Source organism: Planococcus citri, chromosome 3 (genome assembly GCF_950023065.1).
Source record: "Planococcus citri chromosome 3, ihPlaCitr1.1, whole genome shotgun sequence".
Taxonomy (NCBI): domain Eukaryota; kingdom Metazoa; phylum Arthropoda; class Insecta; order Hemiptera; family Pseudococcidae; genus Planococcus; species Planococcus citri.
In genome coordinates, this window is record NC_088679.1 from 18182214 (window position 1) to 18200856 (window position 18643).

At 34.0% G+C, this 18643-nt stretch overlaps 2 protein-coding genes across 2 annotated transcripts; both read left to right on the plus strand.

Annotated features, from left to right (window-relative positions):
* The first annotated feature begins 512 nt into the window (after window positions 1-512).
* Window positions 513-2908, plus strand: LOC135841000 (SPRY domain-containing SOCS box protein 3-like). Its single transcript, XM_065357781.1, has 2 exons — window positions 513-661; window positions 1605-2908. The coding sequence occupies exons 1-2, from the start codon at window positions 620-622 to the stop codon at window positions 2337-2339; spliced, it is 777 nt and encodes a 258-aa protein (XP_065213853.1). The 5' UTR covers window positions 513-619; the 3' UTR covers window positions 2340-2908.
* Window positions 2909-6677: 3769 nt separating this feature from the next.
* Window positions 6678-16581, plus strand: LOC135838530 (integrin alpha-PS2-like). The gene is made up of 20 exons (XM_065354200.1): window positions 6678-7099; window positions 7373-7491; window positions 8437-8522; window positions 9053-9185; window positions 9300-9358; window positions 9876-9924; window positions 10442-10617; window positions 10714-10950; window positions 11042-11147; window positions 11224-11503; window positions 11574-11752; window positions 11895-12049; window positions 12297-12484; window positions 12558-12792; window positions 12880-13052; window positions 15040-15212; window positions 15297-15388; window positions 15468-15713; window positions 15843-16076; window positions 16165-16581. Exons 1-20 carry the CDS (start codon window positions 6894-6896, stop codon window positions 16264-16266), a joined length of 3228 nt encoding a protein of 1075 aa, XP_065210272.1. The 5' UTR covers window positions 6678-6893; the 3' UTR covers window positions 16267-16581.
* Window positions 16582-18643: the final 2062 nt, after the last annotated feature.

The window sequence follows — 18643 nt, forward strand, 5'->3', positions numbered from 1 at the left end:
GTGCAACTGCGAAAATATATTCAAAAAAAATTTTAAAGTATAGTAGGTATAGCTATGTACAAAAGACCGATTGAATTTTTTGAGCTCAAAAATGCCATCCAAGTGATCGTAAATATTAGTCAATCAGAAAACATTAATCATCACCGGATAGTTACATTTATAAGCATATAGGCCTATGAAAAAACACTACAGTGGTATTCTCTGTAAGTCTAGGTACGCTGGAGAATGCGACGACTGGAGAATGCGACGACTGGAGCAACCCTTTTTTAATGTGAAATCTGCATACGTACTGCACTTATCACCGCTCTCCATCAGCGCGTACCTACTCGTAGGATGCGTGCAGTGTCCAACATGACGTCATACTAAGGGAAAAAACAGAAGGGTCGATGCACTTCTGGAAATTATCGATTACTCGTTGGAGAAAGTGAATTACTGTATCGCGACGGCGCTTAAGATGAGCCAGCGCGATTCTTCACTCGAGGAAATTCAACCCCTACATTCACCCTCGTTACGTCGGTGCATTTTCACTGTTTCGGCTTCGGCTTTAACAACTACGTGCCGTGTTTTTTTTTTCTTTCTGTGTAATATTTTTAAAATGCTGTTTGTGTTTTAGCCGGAGATGTTTAAAGATGATCAGAATGAAATCGACGAAATTCAAGATGTGAGTATTAATACATATTTTATAATATTTGTAAGTTGCCTTGATTTCATTGCTTCGATTAGAGGTGGTCTTTCACTAGTATAGGAATTTGGTATCGATTTCTTTCTATACGAACACCGAACTACTCATTTCGAGTGATTTCATGGTCGTCTTTGCGACTTTTTGTATTTTTATTTGTGTTTAAGTTCGGTTACATTCGATGTAGAATCGAAGAAAGTCACTCTCCATATGATTGTTTTTTGTTTTCTTATCGATGTACGTATTTCTAGCTCATTTCTATTCACCCTCTTGTAACGTATGGAATGAGATATTCTTCGAAACATACGTATTACGTCAAATCAATATTGCCAATTATTTATTTACGAGTATTTTAGCCTCATTGGCTGGCTTATCGGTTTCATTATCGATGCTTTCGTTTTCATTTGTTTGTTTTCCTGTCCATTTTGACAGTAGTCTTTTCGAGAGGGGGGAGGGCCTTTAGTTCAAAACCTAATGAGAAATTTTCTCTCATCGGAACATTATCTGAAGTCAATAGGGGAAAAAATCCAAGCAGAGGAGCCGATTTCACCTATGTACCTATTTATTTGGCCAGATCCTTTCAAAAGTTCAAAGTCGAGCTTTTTTTTCAAAAGCCCAATTTCAAAAGCTGCCTAATTTCGGATCTATCATTTGAAATTGTAGCATTCTTTTACTTTTTTTTTACATTTTGACCAAAATTTAGGGGGCTTTGTACCTCGTAAGTAAATATCATGAACTCGTATGATTTCTGATTTTTTTTTCATTTGAAAATTGTAGCAGTAAAATTTGGCAACCTTTTAAAATAGAGCTTTCAAAAAAATCTCAGCTATAAACTTACGGAAGTTTTTACGAATATTTGTGAAAGTAATTACCATTATTTGAAACCATCATTTTTTATCAATTTTTTTTTGTTTTATCATTCCAGAATGTTTCAAATTCCGACCTCAACGACACCCTGATCGACACAGACACATGGACGTGGAACCCAAACTACAAAAGCTGCGACGTTCGAATCATAGACAAAAACCAAAAATGCGTATTATTCCACCCATCATGGAGCCAAGGCACATCAGCCATCAGAGGGACAAAAATACTCAACAATACTCGCTCATACTGGGAGATCTTCTTACCCAAACGAATCTGCGGGACCAGTATGATGTTCGGCATAGGTACAGAAAAAAGTCGTCTAGGATCACCCGACTATATCGATTTAATCGGCGAAGACGAGCATAGTTGGGGCTTATCTCACAAAGGCTTCCTATGCCACGATGGAGAATACCAAAAATTTTGTCGCCCATTTCGAGAACATTTACCAACCACTGTTGGTCTGTTGTTTGACGGTATTTATGGTACTTTGACTTATTTCAAAGATGACGTTTGCTTGGGAGTAGGATTCAGAGATTTGAACAAAATCAAGGAACCGTTGTATCCTATAATTAGTTCAACCTCGGCTAAGACTGTAATGACACTGCAGTCGACTGCGAGCGAATTTGTCAGCTTGAAAGATCGATGTAGAGCTGTGATATTAGAAAATCTGAAATGCATAGATGACATACAGAAATTACCATTACCGACGAAAATGAGAGAATACCTTATGGAAAACGTAGAACCAGATGAAATTACCAGTCATGAACGCAAATGGTATGTGTCGGCTTTTTAGAATACACAGTAGATAGGTGCCAATCGAAATCAAAACATCGTTATTAGAATTTTTTATTATTTTAATTGAATGAAATGTGTGAATTCTAGTGCCATATTAAACTATTTTCTAAGATGTAAGGGTTTTGAAAAAAAACTCGACTTATTATATTATAATATCTTAATAATAATGCCATAATGGACTTTGAATCTAGTCAATGTTTTTCACAAATGGTCTCCATTTAGTAACTAAAGCAGGTATTTACCAACTATTTACTTCGTATTTATTTGATAGGTCTTCTTCGTTAGAAATATTATTTCCTTTTGTTTTCTTTTATTTATTTTTAATTTTTTGTATTGTCTTCGTTTTTACGTTCAGTTTTCGTTAACGAATTTTAATTGGAAAAGTTGTTTGTATTTTTTTCTCTTTTCTTTTACGTTAATTTTATTTTCCAAGTTATATGGTTTTCTTTTGCGTTTTTATTTTTGGATTTTTGCGAGTTCGAATTTAATTTTAAGAGTGAATGTTTTCCTTTGTGTTTTTTTACGAGTTCTATTTGAATTTGATCTGTATTTTATTCAAGTGCAATAAAGTCGATTGCTTTTGTATTTTTATTAATCTGCCATAACGCGTTTAGTTGCCTGATGATAGTTTTAACCCTTTGGAGATTCTCTATGTTCTCTTGTTGGGGAAACAAATTGCTTTAATGGGTTACCCTGTCCAATTGGCAAATCTCAAACAAGTTGAGCTTTCAAAAAAAAATCATCATGTTGGAAAATGAAAGTTTTAAAAAAGCTGAAATCCTTTATTTTCAAAAAACAAATTACATAACATAAGTTGAAAATTAAAAAAAAAATAATTCGACAACTCGAGTAAGAAACATTAACCAGAAGCACTTTTTGAAAATATTTTTAGAGAATTAATAAAGAAAAAAATCGTAATAACGATAGTAAAAAACATTGTCTGGCAGTTCACAACAGTTGAGCAAAAATATAAACTTTGGTAAAAGAAATTCCCTTGACCAAAAATTGTAAAAAAAAATCTATGCGTCCAGAGCTGATTTTTTATCAAGTCGTTGGATATTGGGCCGAAATATGACACAAAATTTGACGAAATTGCAAACTTTGTCCGGTAGGGGGGGGGGGGTGTGTGGAGAAAACAAATAATAAAAACATTTTTGCTTCAAAACATGAGATGTAGCATGGAATTTTCTTTCATTCTGGAAAAAAAACTTCAAGTATTTTACCATTTAATCAGATGTATGGAACATGAAGATAAACATAGAGAAATGGTGGGGGAAAAAAACACAAATCCATACCGTAAACGAAATGACAGACTGAACTCGCAGATGAATTTGTATTTCTGTTTACCTTCTAAATTACCTTCTTCTCTTCATGTTTATCTTCATTTTTCTACATCTGATTAAATGGTAAAATACTTATTTTTTCTGAAATGAAAGAATAATTCTATGCTACATATCGTGCTTTAAAGCATCATAAATGTTTTTATTATTAGTAACAACCCCCCCCCCCTTCCAAACGACAAAGCTCGCAATTTCGCAAAATTTTATGTCATATTTGAGCCAGATTTTCAACAAAATTTTATGACTTGATAAAAAATCCTCTCTGAGCATCATAGATATTTCTTTTACCAAGTTTTCATTTTTGCTCAATTTGTGAACTGCCAAACGACCTTAACACTCATGTTGTTGAATTATTTTTGAAAAAAATTTCCAATTTATATAAATTTGTTTAGTTGGAAATGAAGGGTTTGAGTATTTTCAAAACATTCATTCTCCCAACATGGTTTTTTTTTCGAAAGCTCGACTTTTTGGTGATTTGGTCAATTGGGCAGGGTACTCTATGACACCTATTAAAGCCATTTGTTTCCCCAACAACATGGGAACTTGGAGAACCAGCAGATGGTTCGCGAGGGCAAAAGCTTTTGGAAAATTTACACATCAAAAAATAGAACGACTTCATATAGAAATATATTTTTTCAATGTCAACTTTTTAAAAATTTAATCAATACCTAGTTTTTTGATATACCAGGCTCGAGCTCAAAAAATTGACAAAACATGTTCAATACATTTTAATGCAAAAAAAAAAAAAATCACCAGAAAATTCAGAACTTTTCGTTTTTAATCAAAATTTAGAAATGGAATTCGATAGAAAATTGCTATATTTCAGCAAAAAGCAGGAAATTTTGGCAATTACTGCTCAAACAGTCCTTTTTCCAATTCCTGCCGAAAAAGTTGGACAATAAAATATTTTGCAACTTTTTATTGAAAAAAAAAGGCAATTTTGGGCTAAAAATTAGGAATTTTTGCGATTTTTTGCAATAAAAATTCGAGACTTTTGACAATCTTGGCAAAAGAAAAGTTTTTTTTTTTAGGAATTTCCTGGCGAAAAAACAACACATTAGAACTGGTATTGGAAAAGAGTGAGTGTTTTTGGGTGCAAAAAACAATACAATTTTTAGCAATTTTTCGTAAAAAAAAAAAAGAAAATTCTTCTTGCATTGACAATTTAGGTTAAAAGTGAGAAGTTTCGCTATTTTCGACAGAAAACGAGACTTTGACAAAAATTTTAGTAAAAGGCAGGGCTTCTTAGCCATTTTTAGCAAAAAAAAAGCGAGATGTTTTTAACGATACTCATAATTCATAAGTTGACAAAATAAAAGACATCAAGAATTTTTGGGAATTTCGCAATTTTTGACAAAAGTAAGCTGCGAAAAAATTGCCTGAGCAAAACGAAGGTAAAATTTTTTCATTATGAGAAATGGAAAAATCTGTTCGAAGTAACCATTCACAAAATGCCCTGACTTCTGAGTAAAAAATGCTGAAAATTCCAAAATTCCCTGACTTTTCCAGGTTTTCCAGACGAAGGACACCCCGAATGTGAATAGGTATTCATTCAATTTCCCAAATCGAATTCTCAGTTTTCAAGAAAACACCGTAAATCTGTTAATTTATAACGTTACGTACAATATTGAACCCAATTATTCACTAACACGATAAAACAATCATAACTGATAGTATTTTAATTTTATCAATAAACTTGAGATAGGAGCATTAATAGCGAACTTGAAATTGGCCGGGTCAACTTCCTGAAGAATATTGAAGAGTATTCTAGGTCAACGTATAACGTATGTTTTGATGCCATGAGAAATATTTGATAATATTATTTTAGGATGGGCCATTTTCAGCAGGTATCAGATCAGGTTCAAGGCCACGTCGTAAAATAATGTGTAGCTATGCGAATGGAACACTTCGATTTTCAAAATTTTACACGATTTTCGCATTATGAGTGTCGAGAAGGATTTTCGAGTAATTTTGAAATCACTTACAATTTTTTTATATTTTATGATAATGTTATCATCAATTTTATAAATGATACAATACTGATTTCGAAATATATGTACAGGAGCGGAAAATAGTGCACGTCATGACTGAGTGATAGATGACAAAAAGTCGTCATCTATCTGTTCCCGCAATAACACAGCGTCAAAAAAAGATAATATGAAACAATTTAACATTTTTCAAATAAACGTTAAATGATCGATAATGATACGTCAGACAGCATTATCATTTTTTCCATCTTCAGGATCAAACTGGAGGTTCTGCAATAAGAGATGAAAGGCCAGGGTCAAATCAAAAACCGAATTCTATATTTCGAGTCAGCATCCTCAAAAACCCAACAGGCCAACACAAAACGATAATACATACATATTAATATTATGTATCTGTCAAAATTCTCTCCCCATACCTTTTTGGGTTAATGGACCAATCATTTCATATTTTTAATCTCGTTTTTATGTACAATTTTTTAAAAAATTTTATTGCATAGGAGTTACCACTAAAGAAAAATAAAAAATTTCCGAAGGTAGTTCGCACATCTTGACTCACGTGTGATGGACGAGTTGCAGTCCAGTAAAATGTTTTTCCTGATGGTCAATAACTTTTGTTTGAACTTTTTTCCAGATCTGGATAGTTAGAAATATCATAGCTGAAAAACCAAAATGGAAAAATGGGGATAAAATATTTATAGGATTTGGAGAAATTCAGGAATATTAAAATATGTATTTATTCTCGTAGGGTAGGTACATGAAACATCCCCTTTCGGTGGGTTTTTTTGAGGAGGAAGAGATGGAATTTGTTATATTTTTCTTTCACCTGGAAATTCCATATTTAGCAGCGTAACGTCGCGTCGAACGGAAAAATTCAAAACAATCACATTCCATTCTATCAGTAGGTACCTACCTACGTGTACGTACCTACACAGCATGGCAACGAATCCCCTACTCTCAACTAGGTATGCATACTAATTGATCAACGCGCGTTCAAGCTATCGTCATCGCGTTGTAATTGCGCCAGTTTGGCGAAAATTCTGATTAATAAGTAATTTATAAGTCAGGGTATTCCTCATACAAATGAATCGATTGGAAAAATCACGATGTTGATAATATTCGTGTGGTTTGGTTTGAAATAGCATCTCGAAAATGCTTTCTCTCGAAAAATTCGCGATGTGTGGTTGATTCTGTGTTGTGCGGTTTTTTGATTTTTTTTTCTTCAAGATGTTGATTGGTTATGAAGCTCGCGATATTGGACATTATTGGAAGATATTGCGCGGGAGTTTCGTTATTATCGCGGTTGTATTCTCGTTCACCGGCACTTTTGCGTTCAACTTGGATTTGAGTTCTCATGTTACCTACAATGGGCCACCAAATTCCTCCTTTGGATTCGCTGTAACAGGATATATTGATTACAGCAACACAAGCTTGTGAGTAACTTGAATTAAATTTATCTTGCTTTCTTTGAATTAATGCCGAATACTGAACGCATCGCATCGTCTCACTTACGAGTATTCTAAACGAATTTTCCAGTCGATAAATAAAACATCAAACAATATTTGTAGAGCTTCATCATGCAATGCGCTCCTCAATTTCTAATAAATTTCAAGTCAACTCCTTCATCTCGACTTGAGCGCAAATTTTAGTTTTTCATAAGGCAAAAAACCTCCACAGTTTCATCACAATTTCGAATTGATTTACAGAGTACTCATCGGAGCACCACAAGATACAGACACACTCGAAGGATCAAATTATACAGGTGGTGCTGTGTACAGCTGCGATGCGGATAAGCCGAATAAGTGCCAAAAAGCCAAATTTCCTGGTAAGCACCGTTGTTATTCTCGTGCTGGTAGCATCGGGAAATTTTGTAAATTGACAATCGAGTAGGTACTTGGATAGTTTTCTCGCCAAAAAGCACAAGTTAGGTAAAAAACTATCACGACTAGCACCGAGATAAGTGTTTCAAAAATCTTTCGGTAATCATTTTGAGTAGAGAAAATGAAACAGAAATCGGTTCTTTTTTACAAGCACTGACGTAAAATTCATTCGAAATCATTATTCATCATAAATAACTCATTAACTTGATGTGATCTACTCACATACAGCTAATTATTATGAACACCTAGGTAGGTACATCAATTCGTACACGTACGCGTACGAAAAGAATATTTCAGATATGATAAAATTACGATAAGATAAAACAATAAAACAGATTCGAAGCATTTTTTTTTTTCATCGAACAGAATTTTTCTAGAAGTACGGAAATATAATCAGTCTCATTTAAATGTAAAAAAAATGATGAATTATTGAAAAATTTTCTGGTGCACTGATTCACTGATAATTTCTGATTTTTCATCGTGGCTTCGAGTTTGAGTATCAATTTCAAAATTTAACTTCCAATAAAAAATCCAACTTTCAAGTAACTAAATAGGATGAACTTTTTAAAATCGGTGTTCAGAATTGTCTAAAGAAGTAATATTTTTATCGATCAACGAAGAATTATTTTTAAAATTTTCACCGCTCAAGTTGTGTCACGCTACACTGAAGCTGTAACAAGCAAAGTACCTTTCTCCTCTTATCGTCAGAGGAACTGGAGAACAATGTAGAGATTTTTTGAATTAGGGATGCTTCCATTAATACCTCAAAAAGTCGAGTTTCGGCTAAAAACTCGAATGAAAACATGAAAAGCGTTCTTCTCAAAATTGAATCCTTTATATTTTTTTCTGCAGCCAACTTTAATCACAAAATCACTTATGATGTTTTACAGGTGGGCAGAATTTAACAGGCGAGAATCGAACACAACAATGGCTAGGCGCAACTTTGACAAGTACTGGATACAAGGGAATCGTAGTGGTATGTTGTGAAAATAGAGTACCTGCATTACATTAAGATAAGGCAAAAACTTCGACTTTCCAAATTTTAAAATGCATGGGTGAAGGAAACTGACTACTTCAAGAATGGAAATGTATGGGCGATTTTTTCTTCAACTTTTTAAAATTTTAATTGGTATTTCAATGCTTTTGAGTTTTGATACTCTCATATTACACCTTCGAAGTAATAAGGTCACATAGGCAATTAGAATTTGATATCATACATAAATACCCAAAAAGATAATTCTCAAGCAGGTGAAGGTTCCGTCTCCTATTTTTCAAAATTTTGTTATCTAGCCCCGTTCATGGCACCATTTTCACGTAATTGAACCACGCCAAGTTCAAAAATCTCATCACTTCCAAAATCCGAAGAAAATGAATTGGCTTGGATATGAAATTTTCCAACTTAGAATTTTACTTAATTCCTCATAAATACCCTAAAAATGCAGTTTTTCTTTTACAATTACTACATTTAAGATACGTACAATAAGTCACTAATTCAATTCATTGCAGGCTTGTGCTCCAAGATACTATGTTAAAGATAATGAGTATTCCAGCCCCACTGGACTTTGTTACTATACACCAAACAACGGGCAATTAGATTTCAGCGAGATTTACAGTCCTTGTCGATATCGTTCAGTAAAAGGTCACGATTTCAATTTTCTATAACGCTTTGATTCGTTCATCATATCATTTTTTGAAACATTTTAGATCCTTTAATTACCAAAGCTAACGATTCGTAATGTTCTAATGATTACAGATGCAAGTTATTCAGGTTTAGGTTTCGGTCAGGCTGGTTTCAGTGCTTCGATAGCAAAAGTAAGCGGTTTTTTTTTTAATCAAACAAATAGTACTTCGGGGTTAGGTACATGCAACCGACGCGACGTTTCAACATTCTTTTACACAATAGATACCTTTAATTTCATACAAATATTTATAGGGTGTATTTTTCATCAAACTAAATCACGTGTCTCAGTTTTCGGACAAATCTTTCATCTATAGTATAAAGCTACAAGCAAAAAACTAGCAAAAAAAGTTCAGCAGGCTCTCATTCAGTCCCAATTATACCTAGGAAGGTAATTTTTTTAAAAATAAAAAATTCTCGACGAGTACTTGATGCGAAAAATATAGCGAAGGCCAAATTTTGATTTTTAGGACCCCAAATTTAGGGAAAGAGACCCTAAAATCAATTTAAAAATTTTTTGGAAAAATATGTTTTCTTCTAAATTGCATTTTGAACCGATTTGGTCTCATACAGGGGGAGATATGGCCCAAAAACCTAGTAACTTAATAAGCATAGAGTTTAGTTTACTGATTTTAACATTACTTTGTGCAGGATTCACTCAGAATTTACGTAGGAGCAGTTGGCACTAATAGTTGGAACGGTAATATACTTTAAAATACAATATTATACATATGAGTACGAACGATCGAGCACTCATCAAAGATTACAGAACTGTGAGAAAAATATTGAAAATTAATCCACCAATCAAAGGCGAACACGAACATGCTGGCTATTTACGAGACGGGAGTCCAAAATTGCCAAATTTTGAATTTTTTTTTTTTTTTTGGAAACATGAAAACTTTGTGGAAAAAACTAGGATATGATTCGAACACGGTGACGGTCAAAATTGTTTGTTTTTGTGATTTTTGCACAATTTTTTCCCAACTCTGTAAAGAGTAATGGTGGGAATTGAATAAAAATTTTAGGAAAATTAGAAGGTTCTTTCAATAAATATCTTATAGTAAGAGGAAACAAATTGATATGAAGTTGAAGAATGAGGACGGCCAGAATAATTACATATTATGCACATCGAAAAATCAAATGCGTCACTCAATCGATAATAAGCAAAATACCACAAAAAATAACATTGATACCAAGAGATCCCTAATTTTATACAGGCATGGCGTTCGCAAGGAACGTCAAAGGTCTTCCTTTTGCGAGTAATACCTCAAAGGAGATGCCAAATTCCACAGACTCATACATAGGATATTCCATGACAAGTTTGAATTTTTTTGATAAAGGCAAATTAGGCATTGCAGTAGGCATTCCAAGAGCGCTCGAAGTATACGGACAGGTAATTTTCAAAATTAGACTACCATTTTATTATTTACAACGCAAGCTCATTCTTCTACATTTATTAAATAGAAGCTAACGGAATGATTTACCACAGGTAGCAATATTCACACCACTTCTCGAACGAGTGAAGACTTTGAGTGGCCAAAAATATCCGGATTATTTTGGATACTCGATGTGTGCCTCAGACGTGGATGGAGACGGAGCAGACGATTTAATCATAGGAGCGCCAATGCACGCTAATGGAAAAAATGATAAGGATTACGAAATAGGGCGAATTTACGTTTATTATCAAGGTAAAATCACGTGTAAGAAAATGGATTCAAAATGCGGAGTAAGTAAGAACATCAGGATTCATTTATTTCATAAATAATGGCAGTTAATTGTTGAGGTAACTCATTGGTGAATCGTATTTACATTCGCAGGAAAAAATGTTCGCAAGAAACGAAACCATAGATGGATTGGAATCAGGAGCACGGTTTGGTTCAGCTTTAGCCTCGCTGGGTGACATAAACAAGGACGGATACGAAGGTGCAGTACAATCACGCAGTATTCTCTTTACATGCACTTGCACAATATTGAACACTCCAAATAACACACATTACAGATATTGCAGTGAGTGCTCCGTACCAAGGATCTAACAAAAATAATAATTGCACAAGTGCAACTCCGACGACAGGGGTTGTTTACATTTACCTCGGTTCAGAAAACGGTCTGAGCGAAAAGCCTTCGCAAGTAATCAAAGCTTCAGATGTGGCTCACTTGCGAAAAACATCTCAATTAAGCGCCTTCGGTCATTCATTATCTGGAGGAGTGGATCTGGATGAAAATAAATACCCTGATTTGATAGTCGGCGCATACGAATCTGATGCAGTGTTTCTCTTCAAGTGAGCATGGATTTACGAAAAAAAAAAATGCAAGGAACGTGAAAATTTATAATTCTTTCCCATTTGACAGATCTCGACCAGTAATCAATGTAACAGCGAGTCTTTCTTTTTTGGTTAAGAAAACAAAGCGTGGAAACGTTCCCTTGGATAGGAATACATGTACTTCTGAGACGAAAAATAAAAACTATGCTTGTGTCAAGCTCAAAATCTGCATGCAGTACAGCGGTGTCGGCGTTGAAGATCAAATTGGTAGGTTGCTACAAAAAGTGTTTCCAATTTGGATCTATGTCTGGACACAATAACTCGAGTGAATATGTAGATATTTGCAAGCCCTTGAGTTGATGTTATTCATTAAAGAAGTAAAAATTCGAAATCGATGTTTTCTTTTCAGATATCTCCACAAACATTACGCTCGATACAAAATATGGAGATACTTCCAGGATGCGCTTCTACAAGACCAAAAATAGCACCTTAAAATTGCCTTTTCAGTTGACTAAAAACAAAAAAAAATGCGAAAACGAAACAGTTTATGTCGATAATAAAGACGTAAGTGAATTCACCCAATAGAAGTGAAATTCATCACAAGTCAGCGACTGATGACGGGCCGTGGGTTGAAAACGATTCGGGAAAAATGAATGAAAAAAAAACCCTTTTTCGTGCATCAAAACATAAAATTTCTTACATTACAATGCCATATTTCTCGTTCGAATGAAACCTGTAGTCCGTTATTCAGTATCCCCTACAATCATTTAAAAAGCGTAGAAAAAATATTTTAAAAATGCGTTTGTTTCAGCCGGATATTGACGAAGTCACTCCCTTGGAAGCTTCCCTGGACTATGAACTTGTTGAATCGAATAACAAGAACGCACTTTCCAGCATACTAAATTTCGGACCCAGAACTCTTACAGACAGCTTCAACATTTCTAGGAACTGTGGCGATGATGAAATCTGTCATCCAAATTTGAATTTGACTATTATTCCGTGAGATGAATTTCCTATCCGATTTACGTAATATTTTCAGCAAAAAAAAATCATTAGTTACTATTTGTTCCAGGAACATCACACAATATGAGCCACTTTCTAAAGTAGACTCCTTGAACCTTCAAGTATTGGTGAAGAATAACGGAGAATATTCGTATAGGAGTCGGTTCATTTTGCAAGTGCCAAAAGGCCTTGAATTTTATACTTATGAAAACTCTCCTCTAACTGATAAATTCGCTAACTTGATAAATCTTGATGGTGAAAACATCACTTTCAGCATTGGTAACCCTTTACCAGAAAACCAAAAGGTAAATATTCTAATATCGCGTTTATTTACAACAAACCAAAATTTTCACTCGACTTTCTCATGTAACTCTTTGATAAATTTTCAAAAGGTCAATTTCAGTGTAATCTTGCGCATAAACAAGACTTTTGAAGGTCTGAGCTCCACGTTTCACTTTTGGGCTAAGGTGAACAGTAGCGATCCGGAAAAAAATGAGACTCTGAAAGATAACATATTTTCGTTGGACATTCCCATCCGAGAGATAGTCAATATACAGATCAACAGGTACCAGTTCTCAACTATAATAAAAAAAATAATGCTAGTACTTTACAAGTGGGAATTTTCTATCAAAAAATGAAAAGTTTCCCTACAACAAAGAATTCCAGTGAATATACAACAAATGGTGTTCTGATCAACATACTATGTACGTATAATAACTGAGATCTTGGGCGATGCTTACAATGGAGCCTGCAGCAATTTTTCAACTTTCTTCAAAAACTGCAAATCATCCTGCAGGGGCCAAAAATGAACTTCAGCACCAATAAGTAACTTTGATTGGCGCTTATTGGATTCCCTCATGGGACTGCTGGAGCTTCAAGCAATTAACAGTTTAGAAATTTCAAATTAATAGGGCTCGTATAATTTTTTTTTTAAGTGACTTTGGTGACCAAGAAAGCTTGAAGGAAACGTAACCAAAAAAGTGACAAAACGCGAGCAAAACATTTCAATGCAGAAAAACTCATAATAACACCCGCATAATACAAAAATTGAAACATTTCAATTTTCAATTTTTTTAAAATTGAACTAAAATTTGGAAACTTTTGAGATTTTTTGACAAAACAAAGTAAAAATTTGAGAGGAATTTCTGGCGAAAAAACCAATGTTTGTCAAAAATAATACAGACAAGACTTATCATTTTAACAAACGAAACGGTTTTTTGACAATTTCTGCGAAGAAAATCGACACTTCTGAAACAATTTTTGAAAAAGACAAGACTTTAAAATTTGTTGCAAAAAATGACCAAGTCAGAAATTTTATTAAAAATGAAGGGTTTTTCATAATTTTTGCCAAAAAGCAAGACTTTGACAATTCAAGCAAAAAGTACGACTTTTCAAGAATCATTGGCAAAAAATACTTTTTGACAGGCTTCTATCTAGTAGATGAACGAAAAAAAAACAAAAAGCAAAAATTTGATAATTTTAGCAAAAACCAGGAATTATTGGGAATTATTGGGAAGGAAATTAATTATAATATTACATTTGTTTCGAAAAGTAAAACTTTTTTACTTTGTAATTTTTGGCAATTTTCAGTGAAACAGCGACTTTTTAAAATTGCTGAAAAGCTAGAACTTTTGGCAATTTTTTAGCCAAAAACAAGATGACAACTCGGCAGTGACAATTATTAAAAAAAAAAAAAATGAGATTATTTGGAAATTTCGACAGAAAAGAGAGATTGTTGACAATTTTTGGCAGATAGTATACTTTGACAATTTCAAATATATACCTACCTACTTCCACAATATTCACATACTGATATTATTATAACTTTTTTTCAAGCTGTATTGAAACATTAAATTTTTGAAAATTGAAAAAAAAGTAACTACTTAGTATACCCAATTACCATCGACCTAAGTTGCAGAAGATGAAAGTTCATTTTCGGCCTCTCATAGAGTGCTTTGAGATTTCTGCAGAGAATTAAAAAATCGCTGGAGGCTCCAAAATGTCTAAAAACTAGAAGTTCCTGATGTGTAAATTATGTTAGTTCACTTCAATTGCAAAAAATATAGTATATAATATATTATAAAAAAGTTGAAGAACCGTTCTTGAAACTAGTTTTTTCGAATTTTGAAAAATTGCCAAAATTTTCAAAATGAACTCACTTACACATTTACTCATCTGAAACTTTGGTTATGGTGTTTTTAGATACATGCTCTTTCGATTTACAAGTAGGTAGCTAGATATTGCTCAAAATTGAGCGTGCGAGTTGAAAAAAATTTTTCACGTGGAATATCATTCGACACAAAAATTACAAAAACCAGATCGAATTCAAACCTTACTCAAGTTGGAGTTGGAATTGAAAAATGTATGTACAAAATGACGGATAAAAACACTCGACAGCTTGACTCAAAAAAATCTATGATGTTTTAAATTGAAAGCAAGCAAAACATACGAAGGCCCAAAATCAACAAACCTAATAATTATTCTTCTCAACGTATTTTCAATAACAATGCAAATTATCGGTGAAACTTGACGTGTAAAAAAATATTTTTCAGCGCCACAAACGGTCCAGTTACCTATAATCCCTCGCAGTACAGGACGGAACCCGTTCGAAAAGATACAGATGCTGGACCGAAAGCTATACATCAATATATCATTAAAAATTCAGGCACTGCAAACCTAAGTGAAGTCAGTGCGATATTTTTCTGGCCGGTGAAATCAACGAATGGTATATAATTTAAATCTTTATACGTGGTTGAATGTATTTTACATGATGCAATACTCTATTTTGATGTAATCTGACTGTCTATAGGTGGAGATTTGTTGTATCTAATGGAGCAACCGCGGACTCAAGGTCCAATTCAATGCGATTATGTTACAAATGTGAACTATAAAAATCTAACTGTGAGTGCGAATTATTCACAAAAATTACAATTTTCAGCAAACTTCAGATCTAATGTGTCCTTTCATGCGACGGTTTCAGAAAACACTTTCTTACAACGATACAATCACATGGGCCAATAATAGTAAATCATATTCAACTGATGATCCCAAACTGCAACGTTCCACAAATCAAGCATTTTCTAAAGATACATCCAACAATACAGTTTCAATTAATGGCACAAATCATTTGTATCAAAAAGTTCGATGCACAATCACAAATTTAGCAAGAGAACAAAATGTTTCAGTATTATTTCCATCCGTTATTTGGATAGAAACAATTAAAAAGGTTGGTCCAATTATTATACCACTTATACTTATCTAAAATAAAATAAATGAATGCATCGAGCGACCAACAAAAAAATCCACACAATGTACTCGAGCTCGACTTGAAATCTATCATGCGACGAAAACTTAGATTGCAGGTTTGAGATACAAGTCCATTGAAATCGGCTCTTGGGTTGAAGTAAATGTCACCAAGTTACCACGAACGGTTACAAAAATATCCGAGAAGCCATACCGCAAAGAAGCAATAACTACTATCGAATTGACCAAGTCTCTTAAACCTGATGTGATTCCTCTGTGGATTGTTGTCGGATCGTCTGTCGTGGGTGTTCTCATATTAATGTCAATGATCTATGGCTTGTATAAGGTAGACTACTAGATGGCAACATAAAAATCATTCACTTCACTGGTAATCTGTAATTAGTTTAATCAAACGCTTTTTCGATGCATTTCAGTTGGGTTTCTTCGAGAGAAATCGTCCCCCGACATCTCCAACAGCAGAAAACCCCAACATTGATGATTTTACGTCAGACGATGAAGAAGAAGCAGAATTGTAACTTTCATCACCACAATGGCTCGGCCTCAGTGGGCTGAACTTTGGCTCAGTATTATACTCGAGAGTCTATTTAGGTAGTCAATATTTTTTGGGATCATTGTATACTCGAGAACTGTAGGTACATAATCAAGTGCCTAACCAATTTTACTGATAATTGATCAATTGGTGGATATAGGGGAAAAATTACTCAAGAGCAATCCACACTATACTCAAGAACATAAATGTGATCTCAATAGTTCCTATATTGTTTAGTACATATTAACACAAATGTTTAATTTTAAAAACTGTACATGCAAATATATTCATTTTATTTATATTTTGGGAAACCATCAAAACTCACTCTACTCAAGTTTGTCAGGTAAATTCACATGATCGTTGCTGCAAAAGTTTTAAGCATCATAAGGGAAATTTGAAAAATAAAAAGTAACTTTAGTAACTTTTAGTTCTTTCCAAAAAAGAAACTTAAAATTTTTACTTAGTAGTCCTATCGGTCAACATTCCAAAATAAAAGTAAACCTTCAGTGTGACCAACCAACTTCTGGAAGAATATTGACGAGTTTTCTGGGTTGATGGAATTTTTTGATGCCATGAGAAATAATTGATAAAAGCATTAAGGATGGGCCATTTTCAGATTTGAGCAGCTTCAAGGCCACATAGAAAAATTATAAGGGGCTATGCAAGTGGAATACTTCAGATTCTCAGCTTACACGATTGTCACACTATGAATGTCAAGAAGGGTTTTCAAGTAATTTTGAAATCGCTTACTATACCTAAATGATACAGATTCTGATTTCAAATACAGGAGCAACAAAATCGTGAACCAAGTCATGACTGAGTGCTAAATCCGTTCCCACAGGCTGTAATAACACAATGTCAAAAAAAGATGATACCTATGCAACATTTTACAAAATACGTTAAATGATCAATAATGATACGCGACACAGCATCATCATTTTTTTCCATCTTAAGGATCAAACTGGGGTTTCTACTAGGAGATAGAACAGTCAAATCAATTGAAGACTGCTAGGGGGTGTCAAAGTTTTCAGTGAACTTGCAATATCATCCATTTCAGCAGTGGATTTTTCGATAACCACAATACCTACCAAAATGGAACTTTTTCCCAATAGTTAGATGTTTTGAAAGGCTACTTAGTGATATTAAAGCTCTTCAATACAACTAATACAAGTATGTAAATAGTTATGTTCTTACACCCCACGAGTGCATGCGCTTCAAGGTTTCTAATTAGGTAGCCTGTTGATGTTGTTATGACTCATTCAAGAGTTGAGTTGTTTGATTATGTAAAAAATGTGTACAAATATTTATTACCTATTTTATGTTATTACGTTTATTAATGAAAAATGTAGTGTCTCTTATATTATTCTGTTTGTGTGTGTCTAATATAATATACTAAATTGTTCTTTTGCTTTTTTGAGTTTTATGGGTGGAGATGAGTATATGTGTAAAATTTGTCGGGTGTGAGAAGGGTGGATACTCAACCTAGTCCTAACCTACATTTACTCACTATGTATAGTTACACCCGATCTGAATTTTGAGGTACATTGTACAAGTCACTACACAGCCCTGAAACCCTTGTAAGTCCCCACAAGCATGTTTATAATATAAGATGTGTCATAACTGTGGCAACTCAAAATTCAGGGTAGGTAAAATGGACACTGCATGGACAGGTTGTTGAGCTAGAAGTCGGCACCGTGACAACAAATGTGAAATTGTGAATCCCGGCATTAGATTCAATTATTTTGGCATCACTGTGTTTGTGTTCACCCTAGTTAGTATGTACTTGTAATACATACGTGTATAGATAGGTATATGAGTAGTTGAGTACATACCTATGGTGCGGAGTGAGAAGAACTATGGTAGCATTTTAGATCACACAGGCTAACACACAATTCATGAGGGAAATTAAAGCTTTAGTTTAGTTGTAAAAAAACTGCTTCTTTCAAACACGATAACCAGTCTGACTCTGATAATATACTCGTCGTAAATTAAATGTTTGTAATATTACTGGATTTACAACTGAAATCATTTGCACTTTGCATTTCACCATGCCTGTGCCTGTGCTGGTGCTGTTACCATTGCCATTGCCTTTGCCTTTGCCACCACCTATAAGGTAAAACTGCCTATTAGTACACAGCGCATTTTTCTCGCGATTGGTAACACTGATCGAAAATTTGACCAGGCTGTGGCCTTGGTAATTACTTCGTCCAGGTTCTCTGAAAAAATCATGCGGTTTGATAACAAACTCCGCTTCTGAGAACCATTTATGTGAAAACAGTGTGTTTTGGTTTTTTATTTTCAGAAATGGCAAACATGATTGCGACCATTAAAATAAAGTTATTCGGTAAGTATTTTATATCAAT